Below are 24,936 nucleotides of genomic sequence, written 5' to 3'. Positions count from 1 at the left end.
TTTTGAGGGAAGAGGTGAAAGTCCCATTGTTTAAGGCTTTTAAAATTTCCTAGGACAACACAGCACATTTATTCATTCAACAAACCGTAGTAGAACATCTACTAGGTCCCATGGCTCTGCTATGGGCTGAGCATACAAAGATAAGTAAGATGAAGCCTCCATCCTCTAGGAGCTCCGGGGCAGTGGTTCTGCTTCCCAGGGAAAATTATTTGGCTGGGGAGGCTTATCTCACTTTATGTCTCTCACTCTGAATGTGGGTACCAGACACGAAAACAGATCATTACATTATTTTGGGAGAACAAGGTAGGGCGCACCCAACTCTGTCTCTGGTGCCAACAAAGGCACCCCAGAGGAGGTGGCTTTTGAACTGACTTTTGAAGGACGAATGAGAGTTTTCTATGCAAAAGCATGGTGGAAAGGAAGGAGGAAAAGGAAATATGAATTGCAGAAGCAATATGCAAAGTCATGGGAAGAATGATGACACCTCAGGAGAGCAGAGATGAGAATGGAGCAGAAACCAGCACAGAACAGGGTAAATACCAACACTTAAAGAGGGAGATGGAGAGAAGGGGCAGAGGAACCAATAAAGCTGAAAAGGGGAAACAATTTTTAAAAAGCATGAAGGACACTGAGGAGAGAGGTGCCCCTGGAAGTCAAGAGAATGTTTTCAAAAGAAGGGGTAATTGACAGCAACAGATGTTTCCAATCGGGTTGAAAGGGTGGGTAATGAAGAAGCCATAGGCTGGCAGTCAGGATGACATTAGTAACAGGCAATTTGGTTTTGGGACTGGTGGAGCAGGAACAAGACTAGGGTGAGAATAGGGGTTGATGGCATCAAAGCAGCAAATGCTAGTGTAGCAGTGACAAGGAGGCGGGAGAGAGTGCAGGGCAGAGAGCAGACCTGGTGGGATGGGAGCCTGGGGGAGAGTAGGGTGAGTGCCTGACAGGTAGACACATCAACTGCCGAGGACCGGTAGGGAGGAGTGAGCTCTTTTTGTGGGTCATGCCTGGTGAGGAAGTTGAGATAGATTATGTCTGACGACCTTGGTTGTCCCTGTGGATAGGAGGTGAGGCCACCTGCTAGAGTGAGACAGGTGAAGCTGAACTCTTCTTTTCCCCCACCCTGTGAAGACATCTCACACCACCGTTCCATCGCATTGGCTGCCCCCCAGCCGGAAATAAACCTTCACAGCCTGAAATAAATATTTTAAATGAGAGATACATGTTTTAAAACATCTTTGTGTTTTCCATGTTTCTTCAGCGTCCAGTGAGAAGGAGAACACGCAGCCCTTTGTGGTCCTGCCCAAGGAATTCCCGGTGTACCTGTGGCAGCCATTCCTCAGACATGGCTACTTCTGCTTCCAGCATGCCGCTGACCAGAGGAAGTTCAGTGCTCTCCTGAGTGACTGCATCAGACATCTGAATCACGGTATGCACGGCTGCCCTCTGGTTCCCACTTGGGCTGCCTTTTCTCAGTTGTTCTGGTCAGTCGTCTGTTAGAATGATTCCAAGAAAGAGCTGCAGATGGTGCTGCCTCTGGAAGGAGAGGGAAATCGAACGAAGTGAGGGTTTTGTGCGCAAAGAGCGAGGCCAGCTTGCTGGTTGTTTAGTCAGGGCAGGGAAGCCTCAGCGCAACAGGACGTGGAGTAGGTATCTGATGGCACATGTAGACAGAGCACTGTATTCATGCATATAATTTTGAGTATAATTCCTCCTCTTCCTTTTTCCTGATTTTTAAAAATCTCAGTGACAGCAAGAATGTACCAGTTGTCCCTGGCAAAATCCTAGTCCTTTTGACATTTCTTGTTTATTTTCACCTTTATTTCTGAAGAAGTTACTCAAAACTTTAGGGTACATGAGAATCGCTTGGAAAACTTGCTAAACAGATTTTTTGGGGGGTCCACCTTCAGATATACTGATACTGGGGCCCTGATTTTGGTTTTCTAACAAACTGCCAAGGGATGCTGATGATGTTAGTCTGTAGACCACACTTGGAGTTGCATTGCTTCAGACCCTGTTGCCTCTACGTACCGATTTCATTACTACAGGGTCCATAATAAAAAAGATTTCTCTTTCCAGTATGTGATGTTTTTGATAAATTGATGTGAATGCTGGTTTTTCTGGACTCTGCAAAACCTTCAGGTACAGATAATTGAGCTCTTTGTTACTTGGCAGTTGGAAAGGTAGCCAGTCAAATGTTATTGAGGATTTACTCTGTGCCAACCTATAAAGGTATTAGGAACAGAGTAATGAACCATGCAAAGTTCCCCTCTTTGGGGTCTACATTCAAACAGGAAAGAGGGGCAAACACACGTACAAATTCACAAGATAACTTGATAGTTATCAAAGTTATGTGTTACAGAGTAACAAGAGGTTACTATGTAGGGAAGAAGGGAGAAGGCTCGTCAGGGGAGGCCTTTCTGGGCAGGTGACATTTGAGTTGAGTCACCTCATCCATCTGTGCCTTTACTGTATTTCCTAATAATTTCATTGTACGTTTACTTTAAAGTTCTGAGGTTTCCCTGAGAGGGTCAGTGCCACGGAGCAAAAGTCACTAGTGATGCATCTCAGTCTGTTCTTGATTTTAGCTTGTGTAATGACAGAAGGCTAATGGAAAAAGATAATGTCACTCTATTTTGCTCTAGCAAAACCCTGACCAACGTTCATCATAATATTGGCTCATAACTCATTAGGGACTTTACAAAAATGATAACCTTATTAATATCTTACTTTGTGGTTTTGATGTTTTAGAGACAAAGAATTCCCCAGCACTGCCTGCACCGTCTAACTAGTACACTTACACCTCTGTGTGCAGGGCCTTTGTCTAGTATGAACATGCATTTGGCACTAAGCACAAGAACCATGAAGTTTCACTAAGCAGAGAATGTTCTCCACCCAGCCAGATGGGACTGGCTTCATTCCCCCTTCCGTGTCCATAATAGGAGTTTCTCTGGGGAGTTTTTGGAAGTTATGTAGCCTGTATTTAGAGTCCATTTATGGAAGATTTCAGTCGATTCACAACCCCACTCTGCTTTCCAGTATGTTATCAAAGGCACTGAGATAATGGGGTCTAGTCACATTGCCCTTGTTCTGTGTCACATTCCTCTGTCCAGAAACCTCACTTTATGCAGACTTAACGTGATTTGGCATAGCTTCCAGTGGCTCCAGTCAGAACCAGAGACCATCAAAACATTGTAGGGAACTGTCTTTGACTGTCATGGGCCAATGAGCTCATGAGTCTCTCCCTTCTCGCCTCTATTTCTTTGTTTTTGACGGCACAATGTACCACCCATCTTTACTGTGTCACACTTTTTTTTTTTTTCTTTTTGGTTTCAATCTCTGCCTGTTACTCATTGTGGGATCTTGACTAAACCAGTAAGAGATTTCACAAACTCCCAGTTAACCATTATTGTTTCCATAATAACCAAAAGAGTTTAGAAATAGGTATAAAATGAGTGCTGTGATAAGGGCCAGAAACCCTGAGGGGGCTTTGGAGAGGCTGCTGAGTTCCATCCCCAGGCGACCAGAGCCAGGGCTGTATGCCTTTGTCATTGCCCCATTGGCTCTCAGGCCAGCATGCGCCGCCGTTGACAACTAGGTCCAAGATATTCTAGCAGCTGATGCTGGGCCGCTATTGATCTGTCCATTCACAAGTCCTCAGGATCTTTTTTTCCCACTTTTATTAAGATATCGTTGACATATAACATTGTATTAGTTTAAGGTGTACAACATAATGGTTTAATGTATGATCATTGCAAAGTGATCAGCACAATAAGTTTAGTTAACACCTATCACCTCACGTAGTTAACAAAAGTTTTTCTTGCGATGAGATCTTTTGATCTCTACTCTCTTAGCAACTTTTCATATACAGTACAGTATTGTTAACGATAGTCACCATGCTGTACATTACAACCTGTGTCTTAATTTATCCTATAACTGGAAGTTTGACCCCTTTAACCCAACCTCCCCCCACCTCCTCTGGCAGCGACCAATCTGTTCTCTGTTTCTGTGAGTCCGTTGTTTTACGATTCCACATATAAGTGAGATCATACAGTATTTGTTTTTCTCTGTCTGACTTAGTTCACTTAGCATAATGCCCTGAAGGGATCTTTCAGGGAAGATCATCTCGTTGCCTTCATGGTAAGTTCTGCCAACGATTTCTGTTACTTGGGGTTCCCAGGTGCTCAAATCCCACCACACAGCCCAGACCACTTGCCCCGGGAGTTCTGGGTTCAAATCGGTCTAGGTACCCATGTCCATTCATTCTGAACCTGGAACCACTTCTCCTGTTCCTCCTTATGAAATGGTTTTTTTTTCCTATTTAACCCTGACAAAGGGCTTAATTACACCCTGCTCTTGGACAATAAGGCTATATCCTGAGGTAGGTAAGGGCAAGTAGAGGGCTCTCTGCTCCTCCTTCCTTCAAGTGACAGATCTTCCTCTGGGTGCCTCAAAGATGATTTACACTCATAAGGGCCATAGAGGGGTGCGTGTGTGTGTGTGTGTGTGTTGTTTTGGGCACCCCTTCACTGAGCAGCCATAAGAAAACTCCACAAGATTAATCTTCAGCAACATACTGGACTAAATATCAAGCCCACTGTGTGAGGGAGAGGGGAAATTTCCCCTTCCCCACCTTGGTTCTTTGGGCTGGCAATTAAAATGACACAAGGCAGGTTAACGGAGAAAAATCAAATTTATTACATGCAGATGGGGAATTCACTTAAGTATGAAGAATTTCAAAGACAGCAAGGCAAGATGAGGTTTATATATATTCTGGACTAAGGAGAAAGAGCTGGGGGTCTGAGGCTTTTTTTTCCTTGAGGGAAAGTAAGATAATTCACAGGAAGATAGGAAGAGTTAATGTTCGCTGGGCCATCCAAAGACAGTGGGACACAGAGAGGACTCTGATCAAACAGCTTTGCTTAGGCTCCTCCCTGTCTACCACTCCTAATTTCAATACTTTATTACAGTTATCTATGGTGATAGCTTCTCCCTGGGACAGTCCTCCTACCTTAAATTCTTTTAGGCAGTAAAGGGGAAGTTCAGAGGCTCTTCCTGAGTCTTTTGGGCTTTGATTGTTTTCAGCTCAAAATAATCCTCATGCTAGAGTAGCACAACTTGGGGCAGCCTGCCCTCAACCCCATCAAGTGACATGTACCTAGAGCAGCTGCTGTCTTCTGTCCTTTTGGAATCTTACTGCAGCCCCTTGTCCCTGATGGGAGAAGTCCAGGGTTCTGGAATGTCCACTTCTACAAAAAATGGGACTTAATAAAGCCAAAATATTCTAAGACAGTCCTATTGTCCAAAATCCAGTCCTATTCAGAACTGTAGTTTGCAAAATATGGTTCTTGTAGTTACAGGGATATAGCTAAAACTATTAACACATATGGAAGACTGTATACATGCAATGTGGAATAATGATCATTATCAATGTGAATCTGTCCTTCCAGCTCAGGATTATCATTTCTTGGCATAAGAATTTTCAGGAAGGGGAAAAAGTGTTCCTGGCAGGAAAAATAGGATATGTTGGGGCCAGGAAGAGAGTCAGAGCATGGACTATTAGAGGAACTGACTGAATTTCATGTGGCTGGGGCTTAGAGAGGAGAGAGGTGCCAAGCAAGCATGGAGAGGTGGGCAGGAGCCAGACTGTAAAGGGCTTTGTGGAGCATATTAGGGAGTTTGCACTTTACTCTAGCATCAATAAGAAACCATTAAAGGGCTTTAAGCAGATAAGCAACTCAAACATATTTTCATTTTAGAAAGGTCACACGTACTGGCTGCTGTGTGGGCAGTGGATGGGAGGGTAGCCGCTGGGATGCCAGGAGGCCACTTAGGAAGCTTTGGCAGCCTACAGATGGCGGTAGCTTGCACCAAAGAGGTGGCAATGGAAATGGCAAGAGGTGGCTGAATAAGAGAGATATCCAGGAAGTAGAATCAATAGAACTTAAGGATAGATCATGTGCGGAGTGAGGCAGTGGGAGAACCCAAGGAAGAGCCCCAGGTTTCTGCCATTCTTTGAGATGGGAACCTTGTGTGGAGAGGAGCAGCCTCCAGGGAAAGGAAACGACGTGTTCAGTGTTGCAGATGTTGAGCTGGAGAAGTCTAGGGACATCCAGGCGAGCGCGTCTCATAGACAGATGCCTGGACGAGGCTGGAGAGCTGGAGCACAATCTAGAGTAGAGACAGATGGGAAGTCAGCAACCTGTCTGTGCTCATGGAGTTGGCTGAGGGCCTGGCATCTGGTACAGGCTCTGTAAACATGTCCACCCTCCATCCTCATGTATAGTTGCAAATATGCCCACGTGGGAGAAGCATGGGGCATGTGTGTTGAAGTAGATTAAAGATGTTTGTATCCAAAATCTGTAAGCATTAATATAAAATAGGTTGGTGACTTTGTGTTAAATACTAACTTCACTCACGACATGGGCCTATGATTTTACTGTTCAGTATCTAAACAACATGTTGCTTAGGAATACAAAGTCTGTGAAATTCAGTAAATCAGAGTCTCTGACTCACCCCCTTCAAGAGATAATACTCAAATGCCAGTGTCTCTTCTGTATTTTATTTCAAGTTCATTGCTACCAATCTGTTTTGGGACTCATAAAAAATATTCCCAGAGGCTTTTAGTTGATCTTACTTTTCCCAGTTACTGCCACCTTCTTCCATGTGTGACAGTCAGATAAATCATATTTACACACAATTTTTGATTAAAATCCTTCAGTGGCACTGCCATTTTCAAAAAGATGAAAATTCCAAAGAGACTGGCTATTGTGTGCCTGATTTCCTACTATTCTCAAGTACAAGCCTCCTCTCCCCCCAACCTTGCTACCCGACCCCACCCACCTGCTTTTTTTTTTTTTTTTTTTTTTCTGTGGTACGTGGGCCTCTCACTGTTGTGGCCTCTCCCGTTGTGGAGCACAGGCTCCGGACGCACAGGCTCAGCGGCCATGGCTCACGGCCCCAGCCGCTCTGCGGCATGTGGGATCTTCCCGGATCGGGGCACGAACCCGCGTCCCCTGCATCGGCAGGCGGACTCTCAACCACTGCGCCACCAGGGAAGCTCCACCCACCTGCTTTTAATGAAAGTTTTACCTAGACATTTTTGGCCTTCTCATACACCTGAAACACCCACTCCTCACCTATTCGAATTCTCTCTTATTTCCTTAAGAACAAGCTTCAGTCTGACCCCTGCCATGAAGGCCACAGGGCTAACTTCATTAGTGCCTATTATCTGTTCCACTGATTGGATGCTCACCACAATCTGCCTTACATTATTCATTTTCATGTCTAGTTGTCCTATTTCTCCAACTCTATTGCAAATCCCTGAAGGAGAATCTTGTATCATCTTTTGTGTCCCTTTGCAGTGCTCAGACATATATCTTGTGTTTCATAAAATGGTTCAAAGACACTAATGAATTAATAACTTAGTACCAAAGTAAAGCTGATTTCAGAATTGAAGTGTGATTTTAGAGATGACAGTTACAAATGTGGTTTGGCCTAATTCATAAACACACTGGCATGAGTAAGTGAAAGAATTGTCAATACAAAGCATAAAGTATTTGAGGAATAAGGGAATCACATGTCAGGCAGCCATCATCAGAAGACGGTGATTCTGGAAGGAAGGTGGAATGATGGCACGTTTTGTTCAGCAGTACTGTGCTAGCTTGAAGGACAGTCAGAACTGCCACTGAACAAACGCCAGTGGTTCCCATCATCATGAACACTAAGAAATAGGGCACAGTAGAACATCTGGGAAGCATAAGGGCACGTGCATTGGAAAAGATACTATTAAAAAAAAAACACATCTTTCTTCATGAAGAGAACACAATCATGTAAAGACACTTTGCAAACTTCTGCTTTAACTTGGACTAGTTCAATCGCCTATGACATTTATGTTATTCAAGGGTGCATGTGATGGAGTGAGTTAGGCTGAATGTGGAGCTATAATAGACGGTTAAACTTTGGAATTGGTTGCTGTCAGGGTTGTATGCCTTGAGCTCTTATCCCAGAAATCCCATGTCAAATCAAATACCTTTATTAGATTGGATTTTGACACTTACATGTTTTAGGTGTTCAATTAATGATGCTGAATTTAATAGAATTTTATTTATTTATTTTTAAATAAATAAATTTATTTTATCTTTGGCTGTGTTGGGTCTTCTTTGCTGCACACGGGCTTTTCTCTGGTTGTGGTGAGCGGGGCTACTCTTCGTTGCAGTGTGCAGGCTTCTCATTTTGGTGGCTTCTCTTGTTGCGGAGCACGGACTCTAGGCGTGCGGGCTTCAGTAGTTGTGGCACATGGGCTCTAGAGCTCAGGCTCAGTAGTTGTGGCACACGGGCGTAGTTGCTCTGCGGCATGTGGGATCTTCCCGGATCAGCGCTTGAACCCGTGTCCCCTGAACTGGCAGGCAGATTCTTAACCACTGCGCCAGCAGGGAAGCCCCTAAATTGAATTTTAAAACAGAAAAGTGTCAGACTTCCCTGGTGGCACAGTGGTTAAGAATCTACCTGCCAATGCAGGGGACACGGGTTCGAGCCCTGGTCTGGGAAGATTCCACATGCCACAGAGTAGCTAAGCCCATGTGCCACCACTGCTGAAGCCTGTGTGCCACAACTACTGAGCCCGTGTGCCACAACTACTGAAGCCTGCGTGCCTAGAGCCCGTGCTCCACAACAAGAGAAACCACCACAATGAGAAGCCCACGCACCACAACGAAGAGTAGCCCCCACTCGCCACAACTAGAGAAAGCCCACACTCAGCAACAAAGACCCAACACAGCCAATAAATAAATAAATAAATGAAGTAAAAAAAAAAAAAAAAAACAGAAAAGAGTCGTATGATTCAAATTAGCTAGAGCAAATCCTTTTTGGTGTGTTTATTTGAACACCCATTACCATTCATGAAACAAGTTTATTACTTGAGGGACTAAGTGTCTGACGTGGGCATCAATAAATTTTACCTGAAAATATTCAATGAATTTCCTTTTGTAATATATGAAAACATATTTCTGAATTTATGGCACATACTTATATTTATATACACACACATATCTATGAATTACAAAATGCTAAGAGTACTTGGGCTCTTTTGGACACTTTACTGCAAATGAATGATGTTTGACTGGACATAGATAAACAAATATAATTTTTGTAAATATCTATTTGAATGCTTTTACTTATAAAAGGTATTTCATAGTGTACGTTTGTTTCAATGCATTAAAACCTCTATGCATTGTAAACAAAAATGTTTGCTAATTACTGTTTAATAAATAACTAGATACCAATTTCTAGTTTTCATAAACTGTCCCAAACAAACATTTTTAAAAGGATTCTCTCTGCTTGGAGATTAGCCTCTCTTTGAGTTTAGTGTATACTCTTTGCCTCACATAGGTAATACTCGACACATTATAAATATGTGACGTATATGAATATGCCGTTTTTTCTTAGGAAGTTACCATTTTCCCCTTTCTGACCCTTTTTTACTGTTCATAAAACTCTAAATTTGGAAGAGCTCTTAGTGACTGCCTACTCTATCTCCTCAGAGTTTATTTATGATAAGGCTCAGACAGTAACTTACTTGCCCAAGGTCCCAGCTAGTCAGTGGTAGAGGACCAGTTGTCCTGACACCTAGTCCTTGACTTCTGTTTCAGTTATACATTACCGTGTTGTCTTTTCAACATTACTTCTTAAAAGAATTTTTCATCTTTTGGTCAATTAAAGCACATTACTATTAAATCAAGTTACTCTTATGATACGTTTGCATGATCTAAAGTGAAGCAAACCTGTACCATTCATTGGAGGTCATCTGAGACCTGGGATATGTCTGTTTTTTTCATAAGTAGCAACATCTGTTAACTTGGTATTTTGTCCACCGGCTAAACATGACTATATTTTTTAGTTCAGATATGTTCAGGGAAAAAAATATTTGGTAATGTAGCTGTTTAATGGTTAAATTTTGTGTAGTATAAAATGCAAACCATCATATAGGGCCTGAACCAAGATGGCAGAGTAGAAGGACGTGCTCTCACTCCCTCTTGTGGGAACACCAGAATAACAGCTAGCTGCTGGACAGTCATCGACAGTAAGACACTGGAACTCACCAAAAAACATACCCCACATCCAAAGACAAAGGAGAAGCCACAATGAGACAGTAGGAGGGGCACAATCACAGTAAAATCAAATCCCATAACTGCTGGGTGGGTGACTCACAGACTGGGGAACACTTATAACACAGAAATCCACCAACTGGAGTGAAGTTTATGAGCCCCACGTCAGGCTTCCCAACCTGGGGGTCCGGCAATGGGAGGAGGAATTCCTAGAGAATCAGACTTTGAAGGCTGACGGGATTTGATTGCAGGACTTCAACAGGACTGGGGAAAAAAGAGACTCCACTCTTGGAGGGCACACACAAACTAGTGTGTGCATCAGGACCCAAGGGAAGGAGCAGTGACCTCAGGGGAGACTGAACCAGACCTACCTGCTAGTGTTGGAGGGTCTCCTGCAGAGGTGGGGGTGGCTGTGGCTCACCATGGGCACAAGGACACTGGCAGCAGAAGTTCTGGGAAGTACTCCTTGGCGTGAGCCCTCCCAGAGTCCACCATTAGCCCCACCAAAGAGCCCAGGTAGTCTCCAGTGTTGGGTTGCCTCAGGCCAAAAAACCAACAGGGAGGGAACCCAGCCCCACCCATTAGCAGTCAAGAGGATTAAAGTTTTACTGAGCTCTGCCCACCAGAGCAACAGCCAGCTCTACCCACCACGAGTCCCTCCCATCAGGAAACTTGCACAAGCCTTTTAGATAGCCTCATCCACCAGAGGACAGACAGCAGAAGCAAGAAGAACTACAGTCCTGCAGCCTGTGGAACAAAAACCACATTCACAGAAAGATAGACAAGATGAAAAGGCAGAGGGCTACGTACCAGAGGAAGGAACAAGATAAAACCCCAGAAAACCAACAAAATGAAGTGGAGATAGGCAATCTTCCAGCAAAAGAATTCAGAATAATGATAGCGAAGATGATCCAAGACCTCAGAAAAAGAATGGAGGCAAAGATCAAGAAGATGCAAGAAATGTTTAACAAAGACCTAGAAGAATTAAAGAACAAAAAGAGATGAACAATACAATAACTGAAATGAAACCACACTAGAAGGAATCAACAGCAGAATAACTGAGGCAGAAGAACGGATAAGTGACCTGGAAGACAGAATGGTGGAATTCACTGCTGCAGAACAGAAGGAAGAAAAAAGGATGAAAAGAAATGAAGACAGCCTAAGGGACCTCTGGGATAATATTAAACGCAACAACATTCACATTATAGGGGTCCCAGAAGGAGAAGAGAGAGAGAAGGGACCCGAGAAAATATTTGAAGAGGTTATAGTTGAAAACTTCCCTAACATGGGAAAGGAAATAGCCACCCAAGTCCAGGAAGCACAGAGAGTCCCATACAGGATAAACCCACGGAGAAACACACCGAGACACATAATAATCAAATTGGCAAAAATTAAAGACAAAGAAAAATTATTGAAAGCAGCAAGGGAAAAACAACAAATAATATACAAGGGAACTCCCATAAAGTTAACAGCTGATTTCTCAGCAGAAACTCTACAAGCCAGAAGGAAGTGGCATGATATACTTAAAGTGATGAAAGGGAAGAACCTACAACCAAGATTACTCTATCCGGCAAAGATCTCATTCAGATTTCATGGAGAAATCAAAAGCTTTACAGACAAGCAAAAGCTAAGAGAATTCTGCACCACCAAATCAGCCCTACAACAAATGCTAAAAGAACTTCTCTAAGTGGGAAACAGAAGAGAAGAAAAGGACCTACAAAAACAAACCCAAAACAATTAAGAAAATGGTCATAGGAACATACATATCAATAATTACCTTAAAAGTGAATGGATTAAGTGCTCCAACCAAAAAACACAGGCTTGCTGAATGGATACAAAAACAAGACCCATATGTATGCTGTCTACAAGACACCCACTTCAGACCTAGGGACACATACAGACTGAAAGTGAGGGGATGGAAAAAGATATTCCATGCAATTGGAAATCAAAAGAAAGCTGGAGTAGCAATACTCATATCAGATAAAATAGACTTTAAAATAAAGAATGTTACAAGAGACAAGGAAGGACACTAATGATCAAAGGATCAATCCAGGAAAAAGATATAACAATTATAAATATATATGCACCCAACATAGGAGCACCTCAATACATAAGGCAACTGCTAACAGCTATAAAGGAGAAAATCGACAGTAACACAGTAATAGTGGGGAACTTTAACACCTCACTTACACCAAAGGACAGATCATCCAAAATGAAAATAAATAAGGAAACAGAAGCTTTAAATGACACAATAGACCAGATAGATTTAATTGATATTTATCGGACATTCCATCCAAAAACAGCAGATTACACTTTCTCCTCAAGTGCGCATGGAACATTCTCCAGGATAGATAACATCTTGGGTCACAAATAAAGCCTCAGTAAATTTAAGAAAATTGACATCATATCCAGCATCTTTTCTGACCACAACGCTATGAGATAAGAAATCAATTACAGGGAAAAAAACGTAAAAAACACAAACGAATGGAGGCTAAACAATACGTTACTAAAGAACCAAGAGATCACTGAAGAAATCAAAGAGAAAATCAAAAACTACCTAGAGACAAATGACAATGAGAACATGATGATCCAAAACCTGTGGGATGCAGCAAAAGCAGTTCTAAGAGGGAAGTTTATAGCTATACAAGCCTACCTCGAGAAACAAGAAAAATCTCAAATAAACAAATTAACCTTACACCTAAAGGAACTAGAGAAAGAAGAACAAACAAAACCCAAAGTTAGCAGAAGGAAAGAAATCAAAGATCAGAGCAGAAATAAATGAAATAGAAACAGAGAAAACAATAGCAAAGATCAGTAAAACTAAAAGCTGATTCTTTGAGAAGGTAAACAAAATTGATAAACCATTAGCCAGACTCATGAAGAAAAAGAGAGAGAGGACTCAAATCAATAAAATTAGAAATGAAAAAGGAGAAGTTACAACAGACACTGCAGAAATACAAAGCATCCTAAGAGATTACTACAAGCAACTCTAGGCCAATAAAATGGACAACCTGGAAGAAATGGACAAATTTTTAGAAAGGTATAACCTTCCAAGGCTGAACCAGGAAGAAATAGAAAATATGAACAGACCAATCACAAGTAATGAAATTGAAACTGTGATTAAAAATGTTCCAACAAACAAAAGTCCAGGACCATATGGCTTCACAACTGTATTGTATGAAACATTTAGAGAAGAGCTAACACACATCCTTCTCAAACTCTTCCAAAGAATTGCAGAGGAAGGAACACTCCCAAACTCATTCTATGAGGCCACCATCACCCTGATACCAAAACCAGACAAAGATGCTACAAAAAAAGAAAATTACAGACCAATATCACTGATGAATATAGATGCAAAAATCCTCCACAAAGTACTAGCAAACAGAATCCAACAACACATTAAAAGAATCATACACCATGATCAAGAGGGATTTATCCCAGGTATTCAAGGATTCTTCAATATATGCAAATCAATCAGTGTGGTACACCATATTAACAAATTGAAGAAGCAAAATCATATGATCATATCAATAGATGCAGAAAAAACTTTTGACAAAATTCAACACCCATTTATGATAAAAACTCTCCAGAGAGTGGGCATAGACGGAACCTACCTCAACATAATAAAGGCCATATATGACAGACCCACAGCAAACATCATTCTCAATGGTGAAAAACAGAAAGCATTTCCTCTAAGATCAGGAACAAGACAAGGATGTCCACTTTCACCACTATTATTCAACATAGTTTTGGAAGTCCTAGCCACAGTAATCAGAGAAGAAAAAGAAATAAAAGAATACAAATTGGAAAAGAAGAAGTAAAACTGTCGCTGTTTGCGGATGACATGATACTATACATAGAGAATCCTAAAGATGCCACCAGAAAACTACTAGAGCTAATCAATGAATTTGGTAAAGTTGCAGGATACAAAATTAGTGCACAGAAATCTCTTGCATTCCTGTACACTAATGATGAAAAATGTGAAAGAGAAATTAAGGAAACACTCCCGTTTACCACTGCAACAAAAAGAATAAAATATCTTGGAATAAATCTACCTAGGGAGACAAAAACCTGAATGCAGAAAACTATAAGACACTGATGAAAGAAATTAAAGATGATACCAACAAATGGAGAGATATACCATGTTCTTGGATTGGAAGAATCAACATTGTGAAAATGACTCTACTACCCAAAGCAATCTACAGATTCAATGCAATCCCTATCAAATTACCAATGGCATTTTTTACAGAACTAGAATGAAAAATCTTAAAATTTGTATGGAGACACAGAAGACCCTGAATAGCCAAAGCCGTCTTGAGGGAAAAAAACAGAGCTGGAGTAATCAGACTCCCTGACTTCAGACTATACTACAAAGCTACAGTAATCAAGACAATATGGTACGGGCACAAAAACAGAAACATAGATCAATGGAACAAGATAGAAAGCCTAGAGATAAACCCACTCAGCTATCATCAACTAATCTATGACAAAGGAGGCAAGGATGTACAATGGAGAAAAGACAGTCTCTTCAATAAGTGGTGCTGGGACAACTGGATGGCTCCATGTAAAAGAATGAAATTAGAACAATCCCTAACACCATACACAGAAGTAAACTCAAAATGGATTAGAGACCTAAACGTTAGACTGAACACTATAAAACTCTTAGAGGAAAACATAGGAAAAACACTCTATGACATAAATCACAGCAAGATATTTTTTGATCCACCTCCTAGAGTAATGGAAATAAAAACAAAAATAAACAAATGGGACTTAATGACACTTCAAAGCTTTTGCACAGCAAAGGAAACCATAAACAAGATGAAAAGACAACCCTCAGAATGGGAGAAAATATTTGCAAACGCATCAACAGACAAAGGATTAATCTCCAAAATATATAAACAGCTCATGCAGCTCAATATTAAAAAAACAAACAACCCAGTCCAAAAATGGGCAGAAGACCTAAATAGACATTTCTCCAAAGAAGATATACAGATTGCCAACAAACGCTTGAAAGGATGCTCAGCATCACTAATCATTAGAGAAATGCAAATCAAAACTACGATGAGGTATCACCTCACACCAGTAAGAATGGGCATCATCAGAAAATCTACAAACAGCAAATGCTGAAGAGGGTGTGGAGAAAAGGGAACCCTCTTCCAGTGTTGGTGGGAATGTAAATTGATACAGCCACCATGGAGAACAGTATGGAGGTTACTTAAAAATCTAAAAATAGAATTACCATATGACCCAGCAATCCCACTACTGGGCATATACCCAGAGAAAACCATAATTCAAAAAGACACATGCACCCCAGTGTTCCTTGCAGCACTATTTACAATAGCCAGGCCATGGAAGCAACCTAAATGCCCATCAACAGACGAATGGTTAAAGAAGATGTGGTACATATATACAATGGAATATTACTCATCCATAAAAAGGAACAAAATTGGGTCATTTGTTGAGACTTGGATGGATCTAGAGACTGTCATACACAGTGAAGTAAGTCAGAAAGAAAAAAACAAATATCGTATATTAACACATATATGTGGAACTTAGAAAAATGGTACAGATGAACCAGTTTGCAAGGCAGAAATTGAGACACAGATGTAGAAAACAAACATATGGACACCAAGGCGGGTAAGCAGCGGGGGGGCTTGTAGTGTGATGAATTGGGAGATTGGGATTGACATGTATACACTGATGTGTATAAAATGGATGACTAATAAAAAAAAAATGCCAACCATATATGGTTTTTATACAATTTAAATAAAAACTCTGATTTGTAAAGGAAGATTATACAGCTTTTGAGGACATGGGTTGGAATACTTTTTAAATGTAATTAATCTAAAATAAGCCAGGCAGAGGAAGACAAATAATGCATAGAATCACTTATATGTGAAATCTTAAAAAAAAAAAAAAAAAGTTCGAAGGCTAGAAACAGAGCAGAAAAGTGGTTGCCAGGGTGGGGGGTGGGGGAAATAAGGAGAGGTTGGTAACAGGGTACAGAGTTTCAGCTATAAGATGAATAAGGTCTGAGGATCTAACGAAAAACATGGCGACTGTAGTGATAACACTGTATTGTATAATTGAAATTTGCTGAAAAAGTGGAACTTAAATGTTCTTACCTCCCCCCAAAAAGGATAAATACGTAAGGTGATGGATGTGTTAATTAACGAGATGGGTGGAATCCTTTTACAGTGTACACATAGATGAAATCACCACGATGTACATTTTAAACGTCTTGTAATTTTATGTCAATTATACCTCAATAAAGCTGAAATAATAGGTCTAAACATGTTTTATTCATAGTGTTTATACTTTTGGATTTACTTAAATTACTTGAAGCTCTCAAAACAGTCTAAGAGTTGGACCTGAAAGAACAGGTCTCCATCAGAGACCAGAAAAAATAGAACTGCTCCTCTCAGCCATATAGCATTTATCACCACCAGTTCATATATAGTCTTTGGTTCATTTGTTGTCTAAAGCTATGTTGCCATGGAACTACTCTTGAATATTTCTTTTGGCCTGTCAAACACACGCTATAGTTTCAGTGAAACCATGGATTCCTGCCCATCTTCCCCCTCCACTTTCAAGGAATCAAGTAGTTATTTTGGTATGAAGGTCTAAAAATTGTGTTATTATGGTAGTTAAGGGTGACAAATTGGAACAATAATAGAAAAGATTAAACAGCCAGAGAGTTAAAGTGAATTCAAGCAAAAATTTTTTGTCTGTGCCATTTGGATTGGGTGAATTCAAAAACCACAGGACAGTTTTTGACATTATTATGACTGAAAGCTTGAATAGCTTTCCAGTGTTTTTACTTGTAGCTGGAATATGGTTAAGACTGAAACACACTTATTAAAATGACAGAGCAAATGGTATGGTTGTTTTAATATGTGGCTAGATAATCAACATTATGAAAGAGTTCTGTTTGGCATGTATTCCAAATTTCTTTTAAAAATCAACATTCAGGAGAGCTTGGAGAAAATTCTCACCTATTGTTATAGAATGGTGAGCTACAGTACTCCTTCCTATGCTGTAAAGAAATTTAGAGCATATGAGATGGAAGAGACCATACTAGGAGCTATTGTTCATTCTGTTAGTTGTTTTGAAGTTTTTAAATTAAGTATTGAGTACCTATAAAAGAAAGCTTATGAAGCTTACAGAAGATATAAAGAACATTACTGTTACCTCTGTTATTTCTTATGTGCCTCTCCCTGATCCTATTAACTTCTTTTCCCTTTGAGAGAGCACCATCCTGGATTTTGTAGTTTTATCACATGTGTTTAATCATTTTGCATGTTCTTAGACTTAATCCTATGGAATTTTATGACATTTTCTTTCATGGCTTCTGTTTTTCAATATTATATTCCAGTGATTCACCCGTGTTATTGCTTGTAGCTGTATTTCATTGATTTTCATTGCTGAATACATTCCATTATGTTAATATGCTATAATTTCTAGTATCTATTTTACTGTTGATAGGCATTTGGGCTGTTTCCATTATTTATTATTAGTGGTACTGCTGTGAACACTTTCTGTTTGCTGCTTGTTTATAGAAATTTACTTTTGATTTGATTTGCTAACGTCTTGAGGAATGTTCACATCATGTGTTTGACCTGTAATTTTCCTATTTTGCAATGACATTTTTAGATTTTGCTATCAAGGTTATTCTTGCTTCAGAAAAGGAGTTAGAGAGTGTTCCTACCTCTTCTTTTCCCTTTTATATAATCTGGAATAGTTTGTTTAAGACTAGAATTACTAGTGTATTTTTCCATTTGGTAGAGCTTGCCTGTAAGACCTTCTTAATTTAGCATGCTTTTTGAGGGAAGATTTTAAACTACTGACAGATTTTTAAATTGTTATAGGATTATTCAGTTTTTCTGTTTCTTAAGTCTGTTTTAATAGGTTACAGTTTTCTAGAAATGTATCCATTTTGTTTATGATTTTAAAAAATTAGTGGCATAAAGTTATGTATAACATCCTCTTGTTTTTAAAGAATATACTCACAGGGCCCCCGTTATTCTCTGTAGCATCTGTACTTGTTCCTTCCTTATTTCTCATGTTGTTTATTTGTACCTCCTCTCTTTTTCTTGTTCAGTCTCACTAGAAGTTTGTCAGTTTTGTCAACTTTTTCAAAAAACCAATTTTGGACTTTGCAGATTATTGTGTATCTGTTTTCTATTTTGTTAATTTCTAATGTTGTCGTTTAAAATTGCCTTTTTCCTGTTTCCTTGGGCTTATTTTGCTAGAGTTTTTTTCTCACCTCTACAATGAATAGGTGCTCAGCTCATTGTGATTGTTTTAAAATGCTTTGACACCCTTTCCTTAAAAAAAAAAAAAAAGGACCTGATTTTCCTCCTCTTGTGAACAAGACTTAGTGACTCACTTCTCACAAATAGAATGTGGCAAAAATGATGGTATGTGGCTTCCAAGAATAGGTCACAAAAAGAACAGCTTCTGCCTGGCTTTTTCTCTTTTGGATCACCCACTTGGGAGAACCTAGCCACCATCTAGTGAGAACACACAAGCAGCCCTCTGTGAAGGGCCACGTGGAGAGAAACTGAGGCCTCCCTGCCAACAGCCAGCACCCGCTTGCCAGCTAACAACCTTGGAAGTGGATGCTTCTGTTTCATTCAAGCCTTCAGATGATGTGACTGCAACCTCACGAGACACCTCAAGCCAGAACCACATAGCCATGCTTTTGAAATCCTGACCCACAAAAACTATGAGAGAGGATAGATATTTATTGTTGCTCTACACCATTAGCTTTTGGTGTAATTCGTCTTGCAACAGTAGAAACTATTATAATATATTCATTAATCACCAGCCCTTCTACCCTGACATAAGCATTTAAATGCTATGAATTTCCCTCTACATATTGTTTTAACTAAATCCCACAAATTTGGATAGGCAGTATTTTTCATTATCATTAAGATTTAAATATTTTCTGATTTCCATTATTTCTTCTTCTTTGACTTATGAGTTACTTAGAATTATGTTTCATAATTTCCAAATATATATTGTATATTTGTTATTGATTTCTAGTTTAACTGCATTTTGAACAGAAAATATAGTCTATATGATATAATCCTTTAAAATTTGTGGCACCTTACTTTATGACCCTGTATGTGGTCGATTTTTATAAAAGCTCCATAGGTAATTGAAAAGAATATATATTCAACAGTTGCATACACCCGTTAGCTAAAGTGTGTCAATTGTGTCATTCAAATCTTCTGTATTTTTACTAATTATCTTTTATCATGCTAAGTTTATCAGTTACTAGGAGAGGTATGTTAAAATTTGCCACTATGATGGTAGATTCTTTTCATTTCTATTAACACTTGAATTATATTTTGTTACATATTTTGTAACATATATATATATAACTAGATGAATACATATTTGACATTGTTTTATCTTCCTAGTGAATTGAACCTTTCATCATTAGGAAATGACCCATTTTACCATAATGCTTTTTGCCTTCAAGTTTAGTTTGTCTGATATTGATGTAGCTACACTAACTTTCTTTTCCTTTAGGGCTTGCATGGAATATCTAGTTAGTAAAAACAGCAATCTTTTAAATGGAGCATTCAGTCCATTTACATCTACTATAATTATTCATATAGACCTAGCATCTTATTTTGTATTTTCTATATATACCCCGTTGCCTTTTCTCTACATTCTTGCCTTCTTCTGGATTATTATCGCTCTACAATAGACATGTGTATATTCCACTTATATTTTGTTAGCCTGCATAACTTAACTTCTCAAAGTCAAAAATTAACCAGTATCCTTAATTTTCTCTCAAAAAATACAGAGAACTTAAAACATTTTAACTCCATTAACACTAACCCTCCCCGCCCCCCACTGATAGGCAGGCTATTGTTGGCTTGAATTTTAATTGTATCTTTTTATCTTAACCTTCCAGTGTATTACTGTTACTGCTTTATACACTTTTAATGTTTGCCACAGCTTTACCACTCTTTGTTCATGATTCCTTCTTACATCTCAGACCTTCCATCTGGGAGCATTTTCTTTCTTCCTCAAGTACATCCTGTAGAATTTTCTTTACTTTAGGATCACACGTTCTTAGATTTTGTTTATCAGAAAATGTCTTTATCTCATCCTTATTCTTAAAAGATATTTTCACCACATATGAAATTCTCGGGTGGCAGTTATGTTTCTATCACCACATCGAATATTTCATTCCACTATCTTCTGGCTTCTGTCACTTAAGTCGAGAAATTTGCTATCAGCTTAATTGCTGTTCTTTCGAGAGTAATTTGATTCCTTTCTCTCTTATTTTTTATTTTTATTTTTTTTAAGATGTTGGGAGTAGGAGTTTATTAATTTATTTTATTTTTATTTTTTGCTGTGTTGGGTCTTCGTTTCTGTGCAAGGGCTTTCTCTCCAAAATTTACAAGCAGCTCATGAAGCTCAATAACAAAAAAACAACCCAATCCAAAAATCGGCAGAAGACCTAAATAGACATTTCTCCAAAGAAGATATGCAGACTGCCAACAAATACATGAAAGAATGCTCCACATCATTAATCATTAGAGAAATGCAAATCAAAACTACAATGAGATATCATCTCACACCAGTCAGAATGGCCATCATCAAAAAATCTAGAAACAATAAATGCTGGAGAGGGTGTGGAGAAAAGGGAACACTCTTGCACTGCTGGTGGGAATGTGAATTGGTACAGCCACTATGGAGAACAGTATGGAGGTTCCTTAAAAAACTACAAATGGAACTACCATATGACCCAGCAATCCCACTACTGGGCATATACCCTGAGAAAACCAAAATTCCAAAAGAGTCATGTACCAAAATGTTCATTGCAGCTCTATTTACAGTAGCCAGGAGATTGAAACAACCTAAGTGTCCATCATCGGATGAATGGATAAAGAAGATGTGGCACATATATACAATGGAATATTACTCAGCCATAAAAAGAAATGAAATTGAGCTATTTGTAATGAGGTGGATGGACCTAGAGTCTGTCATACAGAGTGAAGTAAGTCAGAAAGAGAAAGACAAATACCGTATGCTAACACATATATATGGAATTTAAGAAAAAAAAATGTCATGAAGAACCTAGGGGTAAGACAGGAATAAAGACACAGACCTACTAGAGAATGGACTTGAGGATATGGGGAGGGGGAAGGGTAAGCTGTGACAAAGTGAGAGAGTGGCAGGGACATATATACACTACCAAATGTAAAATAGATAGCTAGTGGGAAGCAGCCGCATAGCACAGGGAGATCAGCTCGGTGCTTTGTGAGCACCTAGAGGGGTGGGATAGGGAGGGTGGGAGGGAGGGAGATGCAAGAAGGAAGAGATATGGGAACATATGTATATGTATAACTGATTCACTTTGTTATAAAGCAGAAACTAACACACTATTGTAAAGCAATTATACTCCAATAAAGATGTTAAAAAAAAGATTTTGGGGGGTAGGAGTTTATTAATTTATTTTATTTTTATTTTTTGCTGTGTGGGTCTTCGTTTCTGTGCGAGGGCTTTCTGTAGTTGCGGCGAGCGGGGGCCACTCTTAATTGCGGTGCGCGGGCCTCTCACTATCGCGGCCTCTCTTATTGTGGAGTACAGGCTCCAGATGCGCAGGCTCAGTAGTTGTGGCTCACGGGCCTAGTTGCTCCACGGCATGTGGGATCCTCCCAGACCAGGGCTCGACCCCGTGTCCCCTGCATTAGCAGGCAGATTCTTAACCACTGCGTCACCAGGGAAGCCTCTCTTATTTGTTTTTAAACATCTCTTTGTCTTTGGTATTCTGCAAATTCACAAGAATGTGTCTTAGCTGTGATTTCCTATTTATTTATACTGCTTGAGGTTATCTGTGGGTTATTATTTAATCAATTTTGGAAAACTCTTAGCCATTATCTCTTCTTCTCCCTCATTCTCTGTCTCTTCTCCTTTGGGGAGTCTGATTAGATATATATTATATGTTCTTATTCCCTTAACCTTTTATTTAAGATTTTCCATGTTATTTTTTCCTAAACAGTTTCTACAGATCTCTATTCTCAACTGTACTTAATCTGCTTTTAAACACATCTATTGAGTTTTAATTTTTATATTTTTTATTTCTAGTTTGATTTTTTTTTCTAACCTGAATCATCTTTAAATTGTCTCTTTCTGTTCACTCACATTTTCAATTCCTTCTTTTATTTTTAAACATGTTAAACTTAATATATTTTGTATCCTGTGGTTGCTAATTCCAACGTCTGAGATCTTTATGGGCTGTATTCTGCTGTCTCTTATTTCTCTTCATTCTTGCTCATGGCACCTTATTAACTTGTGTACTTTGTGATTTTTTATGATAAGCTCATATCACACTGAGGCCAATTGAAGGTGAATTCCTCTAGAGAGGATTTGTGTTACCTCTCACCAGATGCTTGAGGGCACTGCTAGATATTTGGACCACTCATCTCATGTGAATTTAGGCCATAAAGCCTGTGGGCACAGGCTTATGAATATGCGTTCTCATGAGAAATATTTATCTCCTTCACTCAGTGCCAAGGTTTCGAGACAGGTAATTTTCCGTGTCATGGTCTAAGACCATTTGTAGGCAGGTGGTTTCTGCAGTTTAATTTAGTACCTTATATGGATTTGTTGCCAACCCTCTTGAGTTGGGCCCCGACAAGGGTCCTCCTGCTTGGTGTCGCTTGTGCCAATAGAATGAGATTGATTTCGGTTCAGAAGCAAAGGAAAGCTTTATTCTTTGATCAAAGAATGGAGACATTCGTGCTCTACAACTCACGCTTTCCTGGGCAGGCCCTTGGCGGGGTTGCTTTAGAGGGTCCTGTCTGTGGAGGGAGGGGGCAGAGTTCTTGCCAGTTGGCAGCACAGGCATGTTGCACGTGGTGTGCCAGACTGAAGTTCCAGGCAGAGCATCTCTACCCACGGCCTGCTGCCACCGACTTGAATTGCAGTATGGCATGCAGGGCTTCTGCACGTGGCAGCAGTCGTTCACTGGGAGCTCTAACCCGATGTGTTAGGCACGAGGTGTCTGCACCTGGCCCCCTATAGGCAAGTGAAACTAGACTAAGCACAAAGGAAGAGGTTAGACCTTATCACTTAGATTCCATCTTAGTTTCCTGGGGACCCCAGTAGGTTTTGCCAGTGACAGATTGGGACTTTGTTTGTGGTCCTCAGCATCCTGGGAGGCTATGAAAAGAGTAGCTAAAGGTTATTAGCTTAAAGATAGTAACGGCATTAGGTCTAATAATGCCTTTACTTTTCTAAAAGTGGCTTCAAGGCTTGGCTTACATTTTGGTGTTTTATATTAGTTTCCTAGGACTGTTTTTGGGTTTTGTATCCATTTGCTAAGGCTGATGTAACAGAGTACCACTGACTAAGTGGCTTAAAACACCAAAAATTTCTTGTCTCATCATTCTGGAGGCAAGAATATGTTGGAAAGGTTGGTTCCTTCTGAGGGTTGTGAGGGAAGGATCCATTCCAGGCTTCTCTCCTGGCTTATAGAAGCATCCCTTCTATCTCTGCCTTTATCGTCACAAAGCATTCTCCCTATGTGCATGTCTGTGTCCACATTTCCCCTTTTTATAAGGACGTCATTGTATTAGGGCTCAACCAACCCCAGAATGGCTTCATCTTAACTAATTTCTTCTACAAGGACCTTCTTTCTAAGCAAGGTCACTTTTTAAAATATTGGAGGTCAGACCTTCAACATATGAATTTTGGGGGAACACAATGCAACCCATAACAGATGACTTACTTTATTGCCAGCTCATTAAGGCGTTTAAAAATATTACTTACAGTGTAATTTATCCAACATATTTTTATTTTCAGTTAGAGGATTGGTTAAAGTGGAGAGCCTACCATATTGTTGGATACCAACAGATAAAATTTGAACAGTGTTCAAAAGTTAATTGCCACTAATAGCAGTTTTACAAAGGCCACTTCCATCTTGTAAGCCCCCATTCATTTTGCAACCGTGTTGTATTGCTCTTGAGGTTCTGCAGCTGCACATTTGCCTCCTTGCCCTTGGGGAAAAGACTTAAAAGCTAAAGCTGACATATAGAACATTTTCAAGTTCTAGGGCCACTTTAGGAATCAGTGTTTTGGTCCACTCTGTTGAATGCTGTCTGCAACTGTAGCACATGTCAGCCATGACAATAATCATAAAGTCTTCTGTCATCAAGATTAAATTATACCCTATATGCTATGGGTAAGATGATAGAAAAATGTGGACTACATCTTACAAAGCTTTCCATTAAAAATAGTTCAAACCTTTCCTGTGTATAAAGGGTTAAGTCTCAGCTCTGAAAACTTTGCTTAATCTGAAGCTCTTATTTGTTTAGGGTTATCTGTAGACAAGGATTTTTAGCCATGTTTTTCAAAATGTGGTCTGTGAACCACTTGTCCCTGAATGACCTGGTGTGGGATCAGGGTGGAGGTGAAGATACTTAAAATTTCAGATTCCCTGGCTTGACCCCACACCTACTAAATGAGAATCTCTGAGGAGTGGAGCCCAGAAATCTGTATTCTAAACCAGCATCACTTCAAAGTTAGAGGATGGTTACTGCCTAGGGTCTCCTCTAAAATGTAAGATATTTTGCTTTAAGCAACTTAATTTTTGTTTTTCTTAAATTACATTCCTGATAGTTAGGATTTTTATAATATGAAATCAGTGTTTGAAGTGACATTCAATTAATAGTTAAAAAGCAGAGAAGGGCCACAATGTGCTTAGCAATTATGTGATAAAATTGAACCATTTATAATATTTCAGTTAGGGTACTACAACTTCATAGAATTTCCTTTTTGAGAATTATCTTAAATCTAACAG

General features: G+C 39.7%; 1 protein-coding gene across 2 annotated transcripts in view; it reads left to right on the top strand.

Moving 5' to 3' along the window:
• Positions 1–24,936, top strand: part of NIBAN1 (niban apoptosis regulator 1) — a 161,448-nt gene that overhangs the window by 77,891 nt on the left and 58,621 nt on the right. For both annotated transcript variants that reach the window (XM_067728909.1, XM_067728908.1), the window contains exon 5: positions 1,262–1,429. In XM_067728909.1, coding sequence (XP_067585010.1) covers positions 1,262–1,429 — 168 coding nt within the window. The remainder of the gene's footprint in view (positions 1–1,261; positions 1,430–24,936) is intronic.

This window comes from Pseudorca crassidens, chromosome 2, assembly GCF_039906515.1.
Source record: "Pseudorca crassidens isolate mPseCra1 chromosome 2, mPseCra1.hap1, whole genome shotgun sequence".
In the NCBI taxonomy this organism is placed as follows: domain Eukaryota; kingdom Metazoa; phylum Chordata; class Mammalia; order Artiodactyla; family Delphinidae; genus Pseudorca; species Pseudorca crassidens.
This window is presented reverse-complemented; position numbering and strand designations above follow the sequence as displayed.